General features: G+C 37.3%; 1 protein-coding gene across 3 annotated transcripts in view; it reads right to left on the bottom strand.

Moving 5' to 3' along the window:
• Window positions 1–21,531, bottom strand: part of ABI3BP (ABI family member 3 binding protein) — a 242,073-nt gene that overhangs the window by 92,487 nt on the left and 128,055 nt on the right. The window contains exons 15-26 of one of the 3 annotated variants that reach the window (XM_081797763.1): window positions 14,382–14,447; window positions 12,947–13,021; window positions 12,301–12,375; window positions 11,361–11,435; window positions 10,383–10,454; window positions 9,509–9,583; window positions 4,483–4,518; window positions 3,772–3,852; window positions 3,299–3,346; window positions 2,168–2,230; window positions 1,977–2,051; window positions 1,236–1,283 (exon numbers count right to left, since the gene is read on the bottom strand). In XM_081797763.1, the coding sequence (XP_081653889.1) occupies window positions 1,236–1,283; window positions 1,977–2,051; window positions 2,168–2,230; window positions 3,299–3,346; window positions 3,772–3,852; window positions 4,483–4,518; window positions 9,509–9,583; window positions 10,383–10,454; window positions 11,361–11,435; window positions 12,301–12,375; window positions 12,947–13,021; window positions 14,382–14,447 (789 nt within the window). The remainder of the gene's footprint in view (window positions 1–1,235; window positions 1,284–1,976; window positions 2,052–2,167; window positions 2,231–3,298; window positions 3,347–3,771; window positions 3,853–4,482; window positions 4,519–9,508; window positions 9,584–10,382; window positions 10,455–11,360; window positions 11,436–12,300; window positions 12,376–12,946; window positions 13,022–14,381; window positions 14,448–21,531) is intronic. The other 2 variants (XM_081797752.1, XM_081797759.1) reach the window with 2 other exon arrangements.

The raw sequence follows: 21,531 nt of genomic DNA, 5'->3' as shown, positions 1-21,531 counted from the left end.
ATTACCTGATTCCAACTACATTGGAAACTTGGTTCCAAAAACATCTCAGTTGTCTAATATGTATTTTAAATTACCCTGAAAAACTGCAAAAGCTTCCGTTAGTATTTGGAAGGCTTTCACCACCATTGTTATTTGTTTTGAGGAACTGCGGTAGTGAGGAGAATCTTTAAAAATGTTCTCAATTAGCCTGTTTATTGGAGATGTGTGACAGTTATGCAAAAGATAAACTTGTGCCTTTTCTCCATAATAAATGGGGTACTCTTTCTTACTATTTCTCCTTTTTTATTCATTTCAAATGAATAATTTGGAGATAATTCTTCAAGTGGGCAATAGAGATGATTAAGAAAAAAGTCTGAAGAGTAATAATTCAACTTTTTGTCTATATAAACAGGATTCTTATAATTCTATAATATTCTGAAATGATTGAATTATGCATAGATATGAAATTAATTGTGATGTGTAACTCCTTGGATTTAAACTGGCATCTCTATTTTTCATCAAGTCCAGAAGACTAAATGTAACATTTAACATCTTATCAGTGTTTTCATGATACTGATGTGAGCATTCGTATGGAGATTGCCTTTCAGTGACTAATATGTCACAGCAGTTGGTTTAAGCCACATGTGACAACATCTTATAGGGAATTAATGGAAAACATGGCCTACAGAAGAGATGGCGAAAGCAAGCACAACAGGATGCAACAATATCCAAAACTGATTGCCTTCAAACAAAAAAGGGGATCCCTGTTTTGCTTAGAAATCAGTGTCACAAGATGAATTTGTCAGCAGAAATGTCCTGGTTCATTTGAATAGTACAGAATCAAAGAGGAAAGGACTTTTGTGAGAAAGGGACAATTAGGTATTGCCTCAAGCCCCAACCAGGTTTTAACTGCTCCTCTCCCATAACCATAAACTATAGACACATAAAAGCAGAAATCTCAAAGATTTCCTGGATTGTAGGATGGATGTGCTCTCAGCCCCTGCAACTCTTGACAGCGTCAGTTGCTGCAAGGAATCTGAATCCTCTGAAGGTGATCAAAGGAAGAATGACATTCAGGGGTTATAAACTGAGCAGCATAAGTAAGAATGTCTTTTGATGTTGAAAAGTTCCCTGTTGAAAATAATGAATGAAAAAGATGATGAATGACCATCGTATACATAAGAGAATACAGTTCTTGATAGAAATGAGAGGGGCGAGCTCAGAGAAACATCAACCAAGAAGGAAGACATCATTACCTATGGTTGGGGAGGGAGCTTCCGTCTCAAATGTAACAGGCTCAAAGACTGCATCATAAAAAATAAACAGATACAAGTAAGAAAAATAAAGAGGTCTAAACTTTCAGGTGTTCACTGATGCTCAATTCATAGGATATTGGTTTATTCTAAGTTGATATAAATTGCCTTCTTCATAAGCTTATTATGAGAGATACTCTTACTAAATCAGAATTTTGTACTAACTGGAACCTTAGGAGAAAATTTCAATTGCAAAACAGTTGAATTTTTAGAACTGTTATAAAAATATCTTTTTATTTCATAGGAAATCACTTAGGTAATATTGCTGTTTAAAATGTTATTAAGGTATTTTAGAGAACGTCAATCTCTGAGTATGTGCCTATAAAGCATGAACACAGTGTAAGCCTTCCCAGTCTTACCTAGTGGTGAACGCTAAAATCACTTTCAAATATGTTCTAGGTACAGAAAAATCAGGTTTCTATTCATTACATACCCAAATTCAGAAAACAAAGTCTAAAAATGTTAAGAAAGTGGAACCTGTCAGACTATCAGATGTAAAATTCACTAACTTCCTACCCATTGGTTTGTTCATTTAACAATTGATGTAGTTACTTTGAAAAGATAATGAACAAAATCATATTTTGGTTTCCATGCTTCATACAGTATGGCAAATTGTAAACATTTTCAACAACAATTTCCCAAAGAAAAAGCTTCTTAAACTAAAGCACTGGAAATCATGTTTACCGGGTTTAGTTGGTGGCGTAACTGGTTGTGCTGGAGTTTGGGGTTTAGGAAGTAATTGCTTTGGTGGTTTTGAATCTGAAGGAAAAAAGGTCCTATAATTAGTGTCATAGCAGAGCTGTGAATGTCAAGATTAGTGTTACTTACACACCATTTTCCTAGTTATAGATCAAGGCAGTGAAAGTAGTGATTACCAGGCTGGATTTGAGGTGCATCTGGTCTATGTGTGGTTTTAGGTCTTTTGGATGGTTTTGACGCTAAAGAGAAAGGTATTAAAAATTAGCATAATGATCATAGCCATAATTGTCATAATTAAAGACACATATGCTTGAGCAAAGATCCTACATTAATTCATTGGATATACAACAAAATTAATTCCTGGGGCATGGGAAGGATGGGAAATGTGTCCATTTCTCCTGCTTTTTCAGAAAGGAAAAATCTTTAGGAAATGCTCAAAATGTGCCTTTGAGCAAAGTAATAGAACGATAATAAGACTTTTTTCTATAAAAGTAATTTTAGAGATGACAAGTACAATAGTTTTATAATTCTAAGGTGTTTCAGCATAAAAATATTAAGTAGAAATTTGAAACTTGCTTAGTAGGAGACCTGGAAAATAATCCATAAACACTTTAAATTATACAGAAGGTGACGTGGCTACAGATTTCTGGAATTTTCCAAAGTAAAGCAGATTTATTGTGAATGCTGAGAAATTATAATGAAATAGTAATAGTCAAATAGCATTAGTACCCAAAACAATAAAACAAGTTTGGGACTTCTAATGTTCTCAAGTTACAAAGACCACACTATTTTCATATTGGACCCTAGAACAAGAACGGTGTTTATGCCTCTAGTTATCAAAATATACTCAAAAACATTCTCCAAAGAAACAGAAAGCTGAAGAAGCCATTATTTCATGCAGCTTTTTAAGAGGGAAAAGATCTTACAAGTTGAATGAGTAAAGCAATGAAATGATAATCATGGCACTAGAATAAAATTTCACCCTTTGTCAAGTCCAGGATGAGCACAGAAGTCTCTGTCTGAGAAAGAGTAGAAGGTTTTCTCAACAGAAGGACATGGAAGGAGAAAGGGTTTGTGGGGAACCAAGAAGTTGCTTCTAAGACCACAGACCTTCCTTAAAGGAGCACACAGGTAGGATTCTTCTAGAAGTCTCCTATCTTCAGGCTCTTCAGACCCAGATAGGAAACGTGAGGAAAAGCATGGAATGAAATTGTGATGGAGTGGTGGAACTGCAGTCATGCCTGAGTGGAGAGTAGGAAAAGCAAAAGTGACATTCCGTGAAAGCAACTGGAGGAGAGTAGAATTACCGATTGTGGGCACCGAGAGCTCCAGAGGTACCGTAGCAGGTTCCAGAGCTAGGGAATCAAAAAGCAAGAACACTAATTATATCAAGCAGCAGCATCTTGAGGAAGGAAACATTACTCCTCATTCTTAAGCCCTATGTTTTCTGAATGTGATTTTCCCTTCTTTTTTTCCCATTTACCCCTCTTCCTCTTGCTTTCCCACACCCCATTTGCCATAAACCCACATCCTATGTGAGACTTTTAGGGTGCCCTACTTTAATAATCCACTTGGTGGGCAGCCTACTGCTGTGTGTACCTAATAGTTACAAGTAAAAAATAACAATATATCATAAACATAGGAAGGATATATGCTTAAATATAAAAATCAACTATACTGGTTCTTGAAGCCCAGCTATTTAGGTAGTAGGAAGTTACCGTATCAAAAACTACCATATTCCATTTTCTATGCTAACTGGAACCCTGAACATCACATTTACCAGGTTTGGACTTGGGCACATCTGGACTAGGTGTGGTTTTAGGGCGGGGGCGACGACCTGGTCGTTTGGTCTTTGGTGGAGCTGAAGAAAGAAAATTAGCTAGTTAATACAAGAGCAGTAGCTCTAAAAACGGACAACAATACTGCATATACCGTAGAAGCGCATTTAAGTCCTTTGGCTTATTGTGCGTATATACCCTTCTGTTTTGCAACTTCCTATCCTCATTTACCCAGTTAAATGAGGTCTTTAACATATTCTTACATATATATACATATTCTTCCATTTTGAGATGGAAAGCTCAAAACTTTGTAGGCCTTAGAGAAGACAGTCTCCTGAAAGTTTTGATGGTGCATGTTTACCAGGAACATGAGAAAGGCACCTTTAAGGAGCCACTAGGGATACAAATTAAAATTTATTTGGCCTGAGATTCAAAAGGAGAAGTTTTTCATTTAGCATTAAAAAGTTTACAAGTTAACACAGCATGTATAAAAAGGCTTTGAATTCAGAAATTATTTCAGGCAAGACAACTTTTTAAAAATGAGATACAGTGTATAAAACTAAAGAATTTAAATTTTTTTTCTCTGCAAGTAAGAACAAAGAACACACGCACACAAATGGGTATCAGTGGATGATTCCATTGATGTGAGCCTGGTCCTAAGATACCAGTAGACAGGAAAAGAGGAAACACAGCTCACTCAATAACTGCATTACCTAATGTTGAAGGTTTGGTTTCCAGAGTTCCAGGTCCTAAGAGTGCATGAAAACCATCAGGAAAGAATCAAAATCAAAGGAAAAATGATAAAACCTATTTAGATATGAAAAATCCTTGATTTCTCATTACAAAGTTGAGCGATTATTGATGAAACTTTTACCCATGTGAGATAGTCCTTTTTTATTTAAATAGATTCCTGTGTTTTTAGACGAAATGAACAAAAATGTAGTCTTGTCAGTTAAGTTTGGAAGGAGAAATGGAAAAAAAACAAACGAAGGCATGATTCTCATTTGGAAGACATGAATGCAATAAAGTGACCAAAAGTTTGTGTTATGAAGGAAAATACAGGTAATTGGCTGAGATGGCATCAGCAGAACACATTTTTTTGCTCTCTTGAAGAAAAAGAAGCTATAAATATTGGGGTTAGGTTTTCTATTTCTCTTAATGAATTGTCTAGTGACACATCAGGATGTTTAGCTCTGGAAAGATCCTACTACTTTTCAAGAAAATCTGTGAATGCTAGAGTTTTGAAAGTAAGATAAACACCTCTGAATGTGAAAACACAAAAATGTCTACAAAAAGAAGTAAGCCAAGGTCCTCCCCTGGAAACAGCTAGGTTAAAACAAGCTCAGGACACAGTACTCAAATACAAGACGACACAGAATGCGTCCAATCAAAATCAGTATGGTTTTCAGAGCCTCTGCTTAGTTAAGCACAAGCAAAGAGTGTATCTTCTGACCAAAATGGCTGAAATAAACACCTGAAGGACAATTAAGAAATTTTTAAAAAGCCCAAGCTAAGGACAAAATTGAACATAAAGGGTACTAAAGGAAGAGGCTTCTTTTTCACTCATCAAAGGAAATTTGATTCATTGCCTAGAGTTGACTGTGATGGTGGCAGAGTCTGAGGTTCTGGGGCTGCAATAAAACAGTTATTATCAAAGGCCATGCTGCAGATCACCATTTAAGACAGAAATTAAAGGTCCTTTACTCTAAAAGCTGTTCTTTCACTGGTAAACAATCAGATTCTATGGCTTATTACACTAACGATCAATCAACCCACGTCCTTTCCACAAACCACAATAAAACTAAGAAATGAGAATTCAGTTTTTTGTTGATTTTTAGCTATTTTCTCCCCTACCCAATATTCTGAGGTTTCCTCCTAGTGCCTGAGGAGATACTGCTCTAAGGGGAGCTCAGGGTAGCCTCTCCAAAGTTGGCCAGAGTGTCCCATCTCCTGCCATTTTGTTTTCATGTAGGATGGTCAGGTTCATCCAAGGAAGTGGGAAGAGGCAACAGAAACATCAGACCTATAACCAGGTCTGAGATCTGTTAGTTTTGGATGATTTTCAACCTGGCTGGATCTGAGACTCTTTCACAATTAAAAAAAAAAAAAAGGAATTGAACATATGGTTTAAAAAGGTAAAAAGGGCCTCAAGTGTTCCTATGTTGTTCCTCATATTAACTAGCATTTATTGCTGGTGAACAAATTGGTTTACATATGAAATTTAGTCCATTCTGGTTAGCAAATCAAAGTCAAAAAGTAATCTCAGATTTCATCAAACACTGAACAAATAAAATAACAATATTATTTAAATATTCTGAAAGATAACGATCCTTCCAATGTTTTTCAAATTGGCAGTAATTAAATGATACTTCATGCTGAATATAGTTTGGTTACAATATCTGTTTGTGCTTTTAAAATGATCATCTAATAGATTTCCTATTCTACAGAACAAAAAGAATTCTTCTCTTTCAAGAAGAATATAAAAAAGGAACTCAATTTTTGAAACAGAAGAAAAAGTGAAGATTCTTCACCGTTTTTTTCTTACAGAAGAAATTAATTAACATAGCATCTACCAACAAGCTTAAAAGAACTTAAATCATTTTGTCACTTATATTTTTTATACTACATTTAGCAGGATGATGTTTCTGGACTAGGGGCTGTGGAAAGATTTGGGGAAGTAAGTAGAGACTCTTTAGTATCTAAAAAATAGAAAATATACCAACAAATATTGCAGGTAGAGAATTTTCATTTATTCTGAAAGCAATGTATAATAGGTACAAGGTGTTACTGAAAGGTGGCATTAGCATGTCTGTGGCCAGAAATAGATTTTTTTTTTATTTCTCAAGAAATTACCCAGAAATAGATTAAAATAGATAAATGGCAAAGCCGAAGTGATATATCAGATCGAAGTACACATGGCAAGGCAAAAATCGTGTGTGTGTGTGTCTGTGTGTGTGTAAGAGAAAAAGAGAAAAAGAGAGAGGGTGGGAGGAGCCTGGGTGTCTCAGATTCTACAGGAGATAGGGTAAGTAAATAGTAAGTGTCAATACATTAAATATAATAACTATCAGAAAAGTCCAATTCTTTTTGAAATTTTGAGGCTGTAATTCATGTCTTAATTTCTACCAAGTTGCCTTCTAAAACTGTGAAAAAGTAAGATTTGCTACTTGTAGCATCTTTTAGAATTTCCAGAGATTAAAGAATGTGGTCTTATGAATTTTCTAAAGAAAAATCTGCATTTTTGAGTTCCTGACTGAAACAGAGACCAAATAGGTATGGAGCCCCTCAATTAAGCCTCCAATTCACCTGTACAGAGAAATACTAAAGTCAGGGTTTATTAAAAGCAAATACATCTTCTGACAAGATTTCCTCTATTTTATAATTTTAAGGTATTGCAGATAAAGGAATAAAAATGTTAAGCGGCAAGCAAATAACTACACCACTCACCTCAGCACAAAAGAAAAATACGCCTGGCTCACAATTTGTGACTAGCAATGAGAAAAATTTACAATTCTATCCACTGTGTCAGAGAACTGTGTAAAAACAAACACCTATAATTGGAGGTCTCTCTTTTTTTTTTTTTCCTAGTCTGTTAAAAGCCTGAAGAGCCGAATGTCCCTACCATCTTAAAGGTGAACTATGAAGGAAGCAATTCTCATTGGAGGCAGACAAGTCGGGACATGGTAGATGGTGGGATTTTCAAGAAAGCGGTGGATTATGCTTATAAAACAAGCCAAACCCAATATGGGTTTTTACTCGTTAGTTTAACCACAAAGGAAAACCAAAGGAAAAGCAATCTGCATGGAAAGTGAGATGGAAAAATAACAGCATGTGAGGAGAGGGCGGGGAAAAACAATGAATCACTCAAATAAAAAAAGCTTTTGGTGGTTTCTTTGCTCTCCTGAACCTTGGCTAGCAACAGCAATCTTCCACAGAGCTATAATGGTGGCCTGTCCTAAAGTAAAAATAAATACATTTTAAAGAGCTAGAACCCAAGCACTGGTTTGCGGAGATCAGTTACTCTGTGTGGTCTCAGACCACCAAAGGTCAACTTAAGTGGATGTAAATTTAGGTGCAGATTCTGAAGTCATGATACTTCATGCGAGGGGGAAAAGCGTGGCTATTCTTAGGTGATCAGAAGGTAGAAATCAGAGGAATATAAACTCATTAGCTTTCAAATAATTTGCCACATGGTAAAAGGAAATGTCAAATTAAGAAGTCTCTTTGCTCAAACAGCTGAGAATGATAAGAACACATCCTCTCCCCTTATTTGTATGAATGAATTTCTTCTAAACATTTCTTTAGAAACCAATGAAATTACTAATGTAACTAATCATGTTTAAACTGTTAGGAATATCTGAAGGCTTTTTTTTTTTTTTTCCTCTTTTCAAATTTTATCTTGTAATAACACAAATACTTAGATTGGAGAGACATTTATTTAAATTTGGTGGTCTAAACACATGGTAATATGTCTCAATCTGCTTGGTAATAGCCCTCTCTTCAAAGTACAGTATAATAGTTATGACCTTATTCCAAAGCCCTCTAAGCATGATTTTAAATAAACATACATTAAACCCTTCTCTCCTACAGCTGTTGAAGTTCTTTGATTTAAACTGTTAAGGCTCTTGAGTTTCATTAGCTATGCTTCTTTCTCCAAATAACCCCTCTGAGTAAGAATACTTCATTCCATTTCTCTGACTTGGAGACCTCACCCATGGTCACAGAGTCAACTACACTCCCTTTGCCTAATCCCCAATTTCCTCCAGTCTGACACCTACACCTGGAAATCTCACTGCCTCTTTAAAAGGAGTGTTGAGATTTCTTTTTCTGAGCAGTTACATTTTTCTTCCTTACCCATTTCACTGCAAAAAAATAAATCATACCCATTTAAGGAGAAAATCTTCTGTTTTAATGATCCAACTTTGTAAACACCCATTAATGAAAAATCCATAGAATGTGATAGTGAGAAAAACCCTGGAGATAATGGTTTAAAATTTGGATGAAAATGATTTGTATTGACAGAGTTCCTGTATATAAGGGGATACTTAGAAGTCAAGATTTAAACTGCTGTATAGATTCTGAATAGATAGAAAAAAATGAAAAGTTTTGTCATTCAATATGTCCTGCCATCTATATGCAGGGGACTGTCTCTGTTATTAATTACGTAAATGAAATAACCTCTCCCTGCAAAAGAGCCTTCTTTTCTTCAGCAAAACATTATTATCTCCTGAGAAGTAAACAAAAGTCAGTGTTCAGAAATCAGCCTCATCTCAGAAAGAAGTCATGGAGCATTAGGAGAATCTGACTTTTTCTAATCTTGCAGCTGGAGAACTGAAGCCCTAAAACAAAGGCAAAATTCTTAGGGGATGGAAACACTTCTCCCCTTTCATGCTGAAAGGCTATTGTTCAGTGTGATCAGAATTCCAGTCCACTTTGGTATTGGAAACTATTTATTGGTCCTAGACAATGGAGTCCTCAATCACTCCCATCCCTCTATTTCTATATTTTCTGTGATGGTCATGAACAGAAAGATCCACCCAACAGCTCAGAACAACACTGTGATAATATCAGAGGGGCTGGTTATAATGAGATCATTTCAATGCATTTTTGTACTTTCCATGGAAAAATTGTATCAAATAACAAAATACAAATCAGAAGTCATTGCTCCAAAGAGCGGCATGAAACAATTTTTCAACCCTGCTTTTGGAATTAAAAAAAAAAAAAGTCCAGGGTAATTACCAGGTTTGGTGGGTGTCCCTTCTGGGGTGAGAGGAATTTTAGGTTTCAAAGAAATAAACTGTGTTTTACTGGGAGCTGGAAAAGTAAAGAAAATAAACAACAAATCAATATTTAAGCATTTCAGTGTCTAAAACCACAAAAGGAAAACCTATACTTTAAATGGAATGAACCCATCATGTTGGAAAGTTTTTGGAAATATTCCAGTTGAAGGACTATTTCACAGACCAGCATTTAATGGAAAAACAGTGATAAATTTTCATCTGGTTTGGAAAAAATCATTTCAAGAGTATATTTGAACTAACAGAAACAGCATTGCTATAGCCAGAGTAACTACACAAAGAAAATTATTCTATTCCATTATTTAAAAAAAAATCAATATAATCATCTTGCACCCTTACTTCACATTTCTCAGCCACATCCAAGTCTTTAGGTATGTTTTAAAATGAATAATCACTGATAGGTAAAATGCCATGGTATGCAGTATAAAGAAATTCTACTAACATCATAATAGAATACTGTTCCTCCAAAGGAAGTCTGAGGTTGAACTTGAGGGCCTCCCTCAAGAAAAAAAAAAATGAAGGACTGTGTTTAAGACTCTGCTTCACACACAATGGTGGATGGAAGAGGAGGAGGCCACAGTGGTTTGCCAGTGTTTCAAGGTACAGGATGATAGCTGGATGCGGAGTTCACATGTACTGACTGTGGGGCCAACTACTGAAAACCATGAAAGCCACCAAGCTGCTATACTTTATGAGATTCTCAATATTGTTAAAATGAATCAATTAGAACAGAGACTGAGACATTACACAAAAGCTAAAGCACTGGATTTTCATGGTTAAATGAAGTAACGCATCTACCAAGGACATATCATTACCCAGTGTTGTCCATGTAGGTTCAGGGCTTTTAGGAATTTTAGGTGTAATTGTTCCAGGACTTGTGGTTCTTTCTGGTGATGGAAAGGAAAAAAAAAATTAAGATATCCTAGAGACAATAAAAAGATATCGTGCCAAGAAGAACTAAATGACCCTTTCGAAATCCTACTGTATTTAGCTGTCAGGGTTTACAAATGCAGTGAGTACAAGTTTTGGGAAATAATTTATAAGTTCAGTCATAGTAGTAAAGGCTATAAGAAACTATTTATCCTACCATGGAATAAGCAAAACTTGATTTGTTGAGCGCAATTCTGAGTGTATTATTTGACAATGAAAAATATTACCTCCAGAGAAGCTAGCTGTACCATTCAAATTCTGTGCCATAAGGTATGTTTATGGTTGTTCCCTCTGCCTTCTAATTCATCTGAACCCTACACATATTTTGAGACTTACATCCTCAACTCTTTCTTTTTTCTAAGCTTCCATACAAGTATTATAGTCTCATAAGAAGATTGTATAGTTTTATGTTGATCTCATTCTTTATGCCATAAGATCTTTCTAAGATTATAAGCAATTGGACAGAGGGAGTCATGGTCTCTCCTGTTAGCCTCTGCCACTGTTCAAGCTGAAAACATAAGCAGGCACCCAAAACAAGAACTGTCAACCTAATAAACACCTAAATACACATGCATACCAAGGAAATGAATTTCACTATAGATCTTACTCTCTAGCACTGTGACATTAGGACCTGTTTCTGGGTTTATACCAAAATTCACATGCAAGAACATCACTGACATAATTCTCAAAGTCTTCTTGAAAAATTGACTTCTGTTATTTTGAATTATTCATCTTCAGTTATTTTCAAATTTTGTAAAGAAAATTTGACCTATAGAATCATATAACCTCTTTTTATGATAAGGAGATGGACATTCTCTATTTGGAATTAAATACCCTGAGAGGTTAAAGAGGCAGTTATTTACCAGGTTTGGTTCTTGGTGGTTTGGGCCTGATGCGTCGTTTAGGTGTAGAAGGGATAGATGTAGTTTGCTGGGCAGCTGAAAGAAGATTTAATATAGCTTTGATAAGTAATATTTTTCAGGGGCCAATCAGGTTATAACTGTAAATTTGTAGACTTCTTGAATACAAGAACTACTTTTTATTTCTTTGTATCCCCAAAATGCCCAGCACTGTGCTTTATACACAGTAGGTGCTCAATAAATGTGTTGTTGGCCCCAAATGAATTAAGTGTCTATATAAAAACTGAAGGTACATTGTTGAGCTACAAGTACTGGGAAGTGGGCACTCTTAAGGGATTTAAGAACACAAGGTAGAATTAAGAACGTGAAAGATAAGTTACTGAACAACAGGGGAGAAGCACAAATATTTGGGATTTGAGAATGGAAGTTCTAAACTACTTTAATTCTGTAGCTCATGACTAGCCTCTGCAGGAGTTAATGGACTTCATTATTCAAATAATTTTCTATTATAGAATATAGGCTGTATTACTTCTCTTACCCATCTTTCCTCATTGCAGAACCTACTTGGTGCTCTTTATATTTAGACTACTTTGAGAAAAATACTCTGACCAGTGGTATCTAATTGTGTTAAAGAGAAGGAAATATATCCCAAAATAATTATCATCTGTAATTCCATTGCAATTTTCTGGTAAGCAAAGTTGAAAGGATTACAGAAAGAAAATAATTCTTTAAATATATGGACACCAAGATTATGGAAATTCTTTGAGAATTATCCCAAGGCAAAGTTTGACAGATAACCCAGTTCTTGGAAGAACTTCATGGTAGAGAATGAAGGGAAATGTTTACTATTGAAAATATTCTGGAGGTCCAACAAAACTGGTTCTTTTCTTGTCACTTTCTCTGTTCTTTCAAAGTACACAACCATAAAAATGTCATTAGTTACCAGATGTTGTAGGTGGCATTTCAGGACTGGTAAAGATTTCCAGTTTTTGAGGGACAAATGGTGTTTCACTTGGAGCTGAAAACACAAACACCCCACCCACCAAGTAATTCCAGTTACAATGAGGTATTTTAGGAGTTTTAACATGCTTTTAGATGGTATTACAAAGCACATGCTACACATACATGATTAAGGATGAAAAATGCATGTAGTCTTGAAAGCTGGTGGATGAAATCATGATTTAAAAAAGAGAAAAGGTCAGAATGACAACTGTTCAGTGTCTGACTCCAGGCAGTCTCAGTGCATGGAAGAGAGATGATACAGGCCACAAACACATGAATGAAATGAGATGATATGGATGATGAAGAGGTCCATGCAGTTTTCAAAGCTTTTCATTCCTTTAAAGATGGAAAAAATGATCATCTATTACAGTTCAAGAGAGAGAGGGAGAGAGAGAGAGAGAGAGAGAACGCCTAAAATGGAACATAAGTTGCCTGCATTACAGCAAAAAAAAAAATACACATTCAGAAGTAAGAACAAAATAAATGATTAGATGTGATGGAATGAAATGGTCATTTGGAAGAATGGCATTCACATGGATTTTCTTTTGATGGAAAACAAAGTAGGATTTTTCTGTTAAAAACATTACCCAGTGTTGCCCTTGGCTGTTCAAGAGTTCTAGAAGTTTTAGGTGGGACAGAATCCAGAAATGGATCACTTGTTGCTGTTGGAATAAATGTCAACATTTATAAAAGCAGAAGGTCCCAAGAATAAAATACAAATTCATGAGTAATAAATTATGCCTCATATGGGGAAAAGTATCATGAACACTTGAAGGAGAGGGGACCAGCATTTTTAAACTAGTGATTCATTAGGAGCTGAAGATGAACTCACTTTTCAAAACATACATACTTTAAACATTAAAAACCATGATAAAAACAATGTTGCATATATTTAACTTGTTTTCAACTGGTTTTTCTGGTTTCTCACTTTTGTTTCTTAACTACTAGCCAAACCCACTGTTAGCATTCTATTTCATTTTTTCCCCTTATTTTCTGCTGCTATTTAAAATTATTTGCCTTTCGGGTGCCTGGGTGGCTCAGATGGTTAAGCGTCTGCCTTCGGCTCAGGTCATGATCCCGGGGTCCTGGGATTGAGTCCCGCATCGGGCTCCCTGCTCAGCGGGGAGCCTGCTTCTCCCTCTGCCTCTCTCTCTCTCTGTCTCTTATGAATAAATAAATAAAATCTTAAAAAAAAAAATAAAATAAAATTATTTGCCTTTATCATGGCACAAATAATGCTGAGATAAGGCTAAGTATACAAAAAATATCAGATATATATCTACGTCTCGCAGAGACCAGCCATATTTACTCTGAATCTCTCACAGTACCTAGTTTAGTAGGTGCTTAATAAATCCTTGCTAAAAGGAACTATTAGATTGAGTTAAACTCATTTGTAGAAGGATCAGTGAGTGAATGTCCAAGATTAGACCCAACTGGACCTCAACAGACAAATGAATGACATGATTGCTCTCGGGCAGGATTTTTCACCTCAGCACCACTGCCATTTAGGGCTGGATCATTCCTTGTTGGGTGGGGGGAGAGGAGCTGTCCTGTATATTTGCAGGGGTTTGGCAGTATCCCTGGTCTCTACCCACTTGCTGTCATTACCATCTTCCCCGGTTGTGACAATCGAAAACGTCTCTAGGCATTGCCAAACGCCTAGAGAAAAGTCATCCCCATTTGAGAACCACTGCTCTACAGAAAACTCTCTAAGAACCTAAAACTTCTTAGAATGCTATTGATAATAGAGCAATAGGCCATTACATGACTTTGGCTCGGTGGCAACCAAATCTATCGGCATCTCCCACATGTGGCAGAGATTATTACTGATGGATATAAAGAAATAACCGCTCAACAGAGAGAAATGGGTGGAATTCATCTCCCTGACACAGACAACCATTTCCCTCCTGCAGAGCTCTAAAGGCTGTGCTTTCTCACTCTGCAAAGATCAAAGCGAGAAGCAGGTGCAGTGCTGTCAGAATTATCTGGCATCCAAAGAAAGCCTTGAGAAGCTGGATGTACCTGTGTGGGGTTCTGACATTTCAGGTTCATCTGATGTCGCAGGGCTTGAGAAAACATCGTAAGTGGCTTTTAAAAAGAAAAGGTAAAACAAAAGAGAAGATGTTAATTTTGATTAATTTTAAAAGGTTTCATGACATAATTTAATGCTGGTTACAAGAGAACCTTGTGTAGGTGCTAGTGAGTGTCGGCTCTGGGCTACTGGTCTTGTCACTAACGCGTGAGCAATCACTAAGACTGGCCTCCAGTCTTTCTTCCCCTGAACGAAAGGCTTTTCTACAGTGAGCTGGACACTGGCCCCGAGGGTGATGTACACATAGTGCTACATATTTACAATGAAGTGGTTCCAGCTCTAAATCAAAGAGCTTCGAAGAGTATAAACATATATGAGTCAGATGCAGTTTGAGGAGATATTTCCAAAGAAGGAAAGAGCGGTCACATTGAAGCTCTTTGCACGGAGTCTACTGCTTAGTCTTCCTACCTAGTAAAAGTTACCACCGTGGAATCTGATGTTTGGACTGCACTTTTCAGTTTGCACAGCACTTTCTCACCTATTAGCTTATTTAGCCCTATCAACATCCCTAAGAAAGAGGTGAGGTAGACATCATCCCCATCTTCCAGATAACGGGGTATTATCTCCGTTTTCTAGGCAACAAAGTTGAGATTCACAGCGGTGAAGACAGTTGCTGATGGTCCCACACTGGGATTGTCAAGTTCAGCATATTTTCCATCCCATTAACAGAGACGAGTTAAGACCAATGCTCTCTTCTTGCACCACACCTCCTGCCTCTTTACCTAGAAGCAGGTTTCTTTCTATATTCCCTGTAGCCCTTTTACAGTCTAGGTGGATTTCAGGATCAATTTCATATACTACCTAAAATAAAGCAAGCAGGGCGATCTTAAAAATAACGGTTGATTTTAACACAGGGATACATTTCGTGTCCATGTAAGAGTTGTATCTGTAAACAAGAACAGCATCAAAATAAAAATGTTCTCTTTTCCGCACAAAGAGCGGTCACTACGGTAATGGGAGGTGTAGACAAGGCATTAATTGTTATTAGGTAGATGTTACTTTCCGTACCCATTCAAAATGGCTGTACAGAAATAAACTAAAAAGGCAGGAATTCACAGGAAAATTTACTCAGCAGTTACTTGTAGTCCAGCGACACTGTTGTGATTTTGAGCCCATGCTAGGTGAAGGTGGAAGAAAGAGAGTATCACACCACGAGACACAGAGAGGCAGCTCACAGTGTACCACACACGAAAGAAGCAGGAAATAGATTTCAATTTGTGAAGGGGAATCTACTGTTTTGCAAAATCTTCAAAAACAGAAAGAACATCATGAGTCATGCAAATGTTCTAAGAGTAGATCCATTACATTGTGAATCAAAGTCTCCTTGAGGCTTGCTACAATTTTAAAGGATCAGATATGAATGCTTAACCTTTTTTTTTTTTTAAGATTTTATTTATTTATTTGAGAGAGAGGGCATGAGCCGGGGGCGGCAGGGGGGAGGGGTGTTGCAGAGGGAGAGGGAGAAGCAGGCTCTCCAGGACCCCGGGATTGTGACCTCAGCCAAAGGCAGACACTTAACCAACTGAGTCACCCAGGCACCCCAATGATTGACCTTTTAAAGTATAAAAATGCTGACAGTTGTTGATCTGAGGCTTGTATTAAGCCAACTTCAAGTCATGGATCTAGCAGAGTCAGCTTTATCTGATTCTAAACAAGTTAAGAAAACTTTACCAACTTGTATTTAAACTTCTCATACCAGAAATTATGAAATGTTTGACTTTTATTTATATTGCTGTTTGCTTTTGAAAAATGCCACAACTGTCTCTTACCCTAAGTCCCACATTTCCCTTTTATCTAGTAATGCTGAACCATCTTTCCTAGATTCTGTACTTTTTGTCCCAAGAGATATTTATTTACCCTCTTTCTACTTTTATTCTGGAGGTTCCAAGCCAGGCTGCCTTCTTCCCTCATGTTATTCCTAGAAGGCATATACTGGAGAAAGAAGCCCTCCTTGCATCATTCAATGGCCATTGTGGCTCATGTCAGGAAGTCCCTGAATGTCAGGGACCTCTAACTTCCAAACATTTTCTCAAATATCCTTAAGATTAGGGGCGCCTGGGGGCTCAGTCATTAAGCGTCTACCTTCGGCTTGGGTCACGATCCCAGGGTCCTGGGATCGAGCCCGCATCGGGCTCCCTACTCGGCGGGAGGCCTTCTTCTCCCTCTCCCACTCCCCCTGCTTGTGTTCCCTCTCTCATTGTCTCTCTGTCAAATACATAAATAAATCTTTAAAAAAAAAAAAAAAGATTAAAATAACACATCTGCCAGGAGGCTTGGTCCCTGCTATTTCTGTTTCTGGAGTTTCTGAGACTTAAGTAAGAACAAGAGCGCTAACAACTCACAAACACCTCTTGTTAGCAGTTTTATGTTGTTTGGGCAGCTTTGAGAGACACCCCACCACCTCGCTTGGCTCATGAGTTAAACATGCTTTTTTGACTTTGAAGTAATAGATGTTGGAAGAGAAAAGAATGTCAAAAATGGACTTTTATGAGTTAAGAACAAGAGCGCTAACAACTCACAGACACCTCTTGTTAGCAGTTTTATGTTGTTTGGGCAGCTTTGAGAGACACCCCACCGCCTCACTTGGCTCATGGGTTAAACATGCTTTTTTGACTTTGAAGTAATAGATGTTGGAAGAGAAAAGAGTGTCAAAAATGGACTTCTCTAAAAATCAACAGCTCTTGATTTCTTTACAAAATTCCAGAGTACTTCTATACCAGAGTAAAATGTGTGAAATGGTTAGACATCCCTGGCTTTTTTTTTTTTTTTTTTAAGATTTTATTTATTTATTTGACAGAGAGAGACACAGCGAGAGAGGGAACACAAGCAGGGGGAGTGGGAGAGGGAGCAGCAGGCTCCCCGCAGAGCAAGGAGCCCGATGCGGGACTCGATCCCAGGACCCCGGGATCATGACCTGAGCTGAAGGCAGTCGCTTAACCAACTGAGCCACCCAGGTGCCCCGATCCCTGGCTTTTTAAAAGGCTACTCCAGCTATGAAAGTGATAGCTAAGAGTTTAGAGCAAACCCGTCTATTTGTAGACACTCTACATGCTATGATGCATTATTGTTTAGAGGCAAACATCTTCTATCACCAATGTTTACTTCAGTGGATGAAATGCTCCCATATGACGTTAAGCACATTCTTTAATCTTGCATTCACAGATCATAAATGGGACCAAAAGTTGCAGAACCAATCTAATGCAAGTAAAATAGGTAGTTCAATTCAAAGGTTAGAAAAAGCAATTATTAACTGTCTTTCAAAAAACAGTAATGACTAATAACCAAATTTTACTTTTGTATTTTTCAGAGAAAGTATTAGTATGAAGTAAGGCATACTACCATTTGCTCATTTGCTCACAACTTCCTAAAACCACATAGTTAGATTATGTGTTGTTGGCTGTATATTTTTAGTTTGTAAAAACTGATTAGATGCAAATTCCATCATAAAAATGCTCTGGTCTTGCTCTGGAAACATATGATGGCACACAGATAAGGCATTTCCAATTACCAAGAATTTATCAATTTATTTTATTCAAATTCCATGAATATTGGTAACCATGTGAAAGACTTTCCTTTTTAAACAAATTCTTAGATGAACGATCTCATTAGGACAGAAATTGCATCAGTCATGCTCATTAAGCACCGAAGGTTTATTTTACCCCAGAGTCTGGTACATGATAGAAACACGATAAAATTAATAAAAATAATTATTTTATTAATTAATAGAATAGAGTTGATCTGCAAGATGGCCATTATAGTGAACAAATAACAGTGGTTTTGATAGCTGGGTAGTCTATGCTCTTAGGACAAATGAAAATAAATGAATAGGCCCCTTTAATTACGATACACATATGTATGCACACAGATCTCTTCCTCTACTACACAATTAATCACCTGCCACATGCTTATGTGGCCATCCCCTGCCATGGAAATAGAATCCTAAAAATGTATATGAAGGAGCAATGGGAAAATACCACAGGACTATCAATAAATAGGTAGACGAGAAAAGCATTTATGAACACAACACACAGAGTTCTCAGTACCACTGAAATAAATAAATAATGCTTTCCTCAGTTCGTGGAAAAATAAAATACCTCTCTGGTTGGCCTTGAAATCTGTGAAAATAGTGCCTACAAGAAAATGCTCCTAAAGCAAAACCAAAGGCTGAGGCTGTAAATCTCAAAGTGAATCTGTAAACCATCTGCTGCCTTCGAATCCCATTTTCCGACTCTCAAAGCATCAACACCACAACTCATCCCTACTTCTTCTCCTCTCTAGGGCTTCATCCAGTTGGGTGGGCCAGATCTGCACTCATCAACACCTCACAAGGAGGCAGTAAAATCCAATGCAGATAGAGTTCAATCTCTTTTCAACCACTCCGAGCAAACCACCTGTGGCCACAACTTTCCAACCAGTATACCATTCCTCGGGTGTGCTGGTCATTCAGCTTTCAGCTCTTTAAATGATGTAGAGAGCTTATGTGCATACTGTAATTTACCGAAGTTCTACAAAGTACTGAAAATAATTAGTGGATTCCCAAAGTGGATTCGAATGAAGAGACTGAGGCGGACCGTTCTCAGTTCGGACTCCCTTGTCAAGGGCAAGCCTCTAAAGAGAACTGTTTATTGTTCAAGGGGAAGGAATTATGTCAGAAGAAGGAGTCATCTTAGTAATAAGTCACAGTACATTTGGAGGGAAAAATCAGTTATTCTGGACACACTGGGGAAAGAACAAGCAGGAGAGTTTTCTAAGGATGAAAGTAAACATGTTGAATCATCGTGGGTTATAAAAAGAAACCATTTTCTTTGTTTGAATTGGGCTTTAAATCTTTCCTGGGACTGAGTGATGGTCTTTTTAAGGGGATGATCAAGGAAGTTAAGGAGGCTTAACACTGATGACATTATGAGGCCAGAAACAAAATGCTGATTTCCATCCCCCCCATGATATAAAGGGACTTAGAAATCATGCATGTGCCCCAGCTGTGGGATGATATAGACACAGCATTTATGCTGCTTCTCCCTCCTCTGATGCCCATGGAAAAACACAGCCCATTGGTCATGCATCATTTTACTCCCTGAGCCTAGAAAGGGTCTCAGAGTTTATAGAATGATTAAGGCTGCCACTCTAACTCCAAAGTGTGGCTGTGTGATACATTCGTGCCATGGGGTGAATAGGACATCAGACCATTCCATGGGGGGGCAGAGTCTCTTTAAATAACAATGTACATACCCTTTCCATTCTTCGTAAAAAAATGTTTAAACAAGTCAAATGAAGACCCAAGAATCATTTGAGATGCTTATATATATGTGAGCTTAGTTTTTTTATTTTCTCTCTTCCTTCTTCCTTCCTTTCTTTTAGTAATTTGTTGTTATACTATATATTATAAATAATATATTATTTCCATTTTATAGGTGGGGAAACTGAGGCTCTAAGAGGTTAAATCACTTGTCTACATCACATAACTGCTAAATAGTTGAGTTGGTTATTAGCCCAGCTTTGTCTGACTCTATAGTTCACAGATTAGGGGCGCCTGGGTGGCTCAGTCGTTAAGCGTCTGCCTTCGGCTCAGGTCGTGGTCCCAGGGTCCTGGGATCGAGCCCCTCATCGGGCTCCGCAATCCGTGGGAAGCCTGCTTCTCCCTCTCCCACTCCCCCTGCTTATGTCCCCTCTCTCACTGTCTCTCTCTCTCTGTCAAATAAATAAATAAAAAATCTTTAAAAATAAATAAAAAATAAATATAGTTCACAGATTAGTGATCACATTTGCAATAAGATTGAACTTCAGAAACCGGCCAGCCTTTCTCACAGACCACTTAATGTTTCTTAAAAATCTAGAAGGCACCTGGCCCTAATAGCATTTAATTAACTGTTGGGAAGCTGTTCAACAAAAAATTTCAAAGCAAGCTGTAGGATATTGTTTCACTCTTGGAGTAGTTTGTTAGAGAGAAGCTTAGGAAAGAAATGAATGAGGATCTAGTTTTTGCTCTTCTGCCCATTCAGGGGCAAGCAACTTACTTATCTCCTTAAAAGAAAATGATAGCTCGCTTTACTTCCAGGGACTTCTGGAGGATCAATATGATGGTATATATACAACCCTTTGAATCTCTTAATAGAAAAAAAATACAAATTTGTCCAAATACAAAACTGTATTATTCCAGTAAAGAGGTAATCCAACCAGTACATGTACATGCATGCAAATGCAGAATTCTTTGTGGGGAGTGGAAGGTACTGAGAGCTCTTCTAGAACTCACTCTATAGTAACACAGAAATCAGTCAACTGGCTATTTACCAATAGAACTTAAGACCAATTCTATTGCAAGATCAGAAAAATATACTTTTCTGAACGACTGTTACAAGCACTTAAGTATTTCTAAAATGTGGGCAACTTTCTTTTAATATAGAACTTATTTTAAGAAGTATATATTCCGGGGCACCTGGGTGGCTCAGTTGGTTGGGCGACTGCCTTCGGCTCAGGTCATGATCCCGGGGCCCTGGGATCGAGTCCTGCATCGGGCTCTCTGCTCCTTGGGAGCCTGCTTCTGTCTCTGCCTCTCTCTCTGTCTCTCATGAATAAAAAAAAAAAGAAGTATATATTCCATGGGTCTTTGTCTGGTTTTGGGATCAAGGTAATGGTGGCCTCATAATATGAGTTTAGAAGTTTTCCTTCCATTTCTATTTTTTTGGAACAGTTTCAGAATAATAGGTATTAGTTCTTCTTTAAATGTTTGGTAGAATTCCCCTGGGAAGCCTTCTGGCCCTGGGCTTTTGTTTGTTGGGAGATTTTTGATTACTGCTTCAGTTTCCTTAGTGGTTATAGGTCTGTTCAGGTTTTCTATTTCTTCCTGGTTCAGTTTTGGTAGTTGATACATCTCTAGGAATGCATCCATCTCTTCCAGATTATCTAATTTGCTGGCATATAGTTGCTCATAATATGTTCTTATAATTGTATTTCTTTAGTGTTACTTGTGATCTCTCCTCTTTCATTCATGATTTTATTTGGGTCATTTCTCTTTTCTTTTTGATAAGTCTGGCCAGGGGTTTATCAATCTTGTTAATTCTTTCAAAGAACCAGCTCCTAGTT

This window comes from Leptonychotes weddellii, chromosome 1, assembly GCF_054177405.1.
Source record: "Leptonychotes weddellii isolate Sample4059 chromosome 1, ASM5417740v2, whole genome shotgun sequence".
NCBI lineage: Eukaryota > Metazoa > Chordata > Mammalia > Carnivora > Phocidae > Leptonychotes > Leptonychotes weddellii.
The sequence above is the reverse complement of the archived record's forward strand: the minus strand, read 5'-3'. Positions and strand labels throughout refer to the sequence as shown.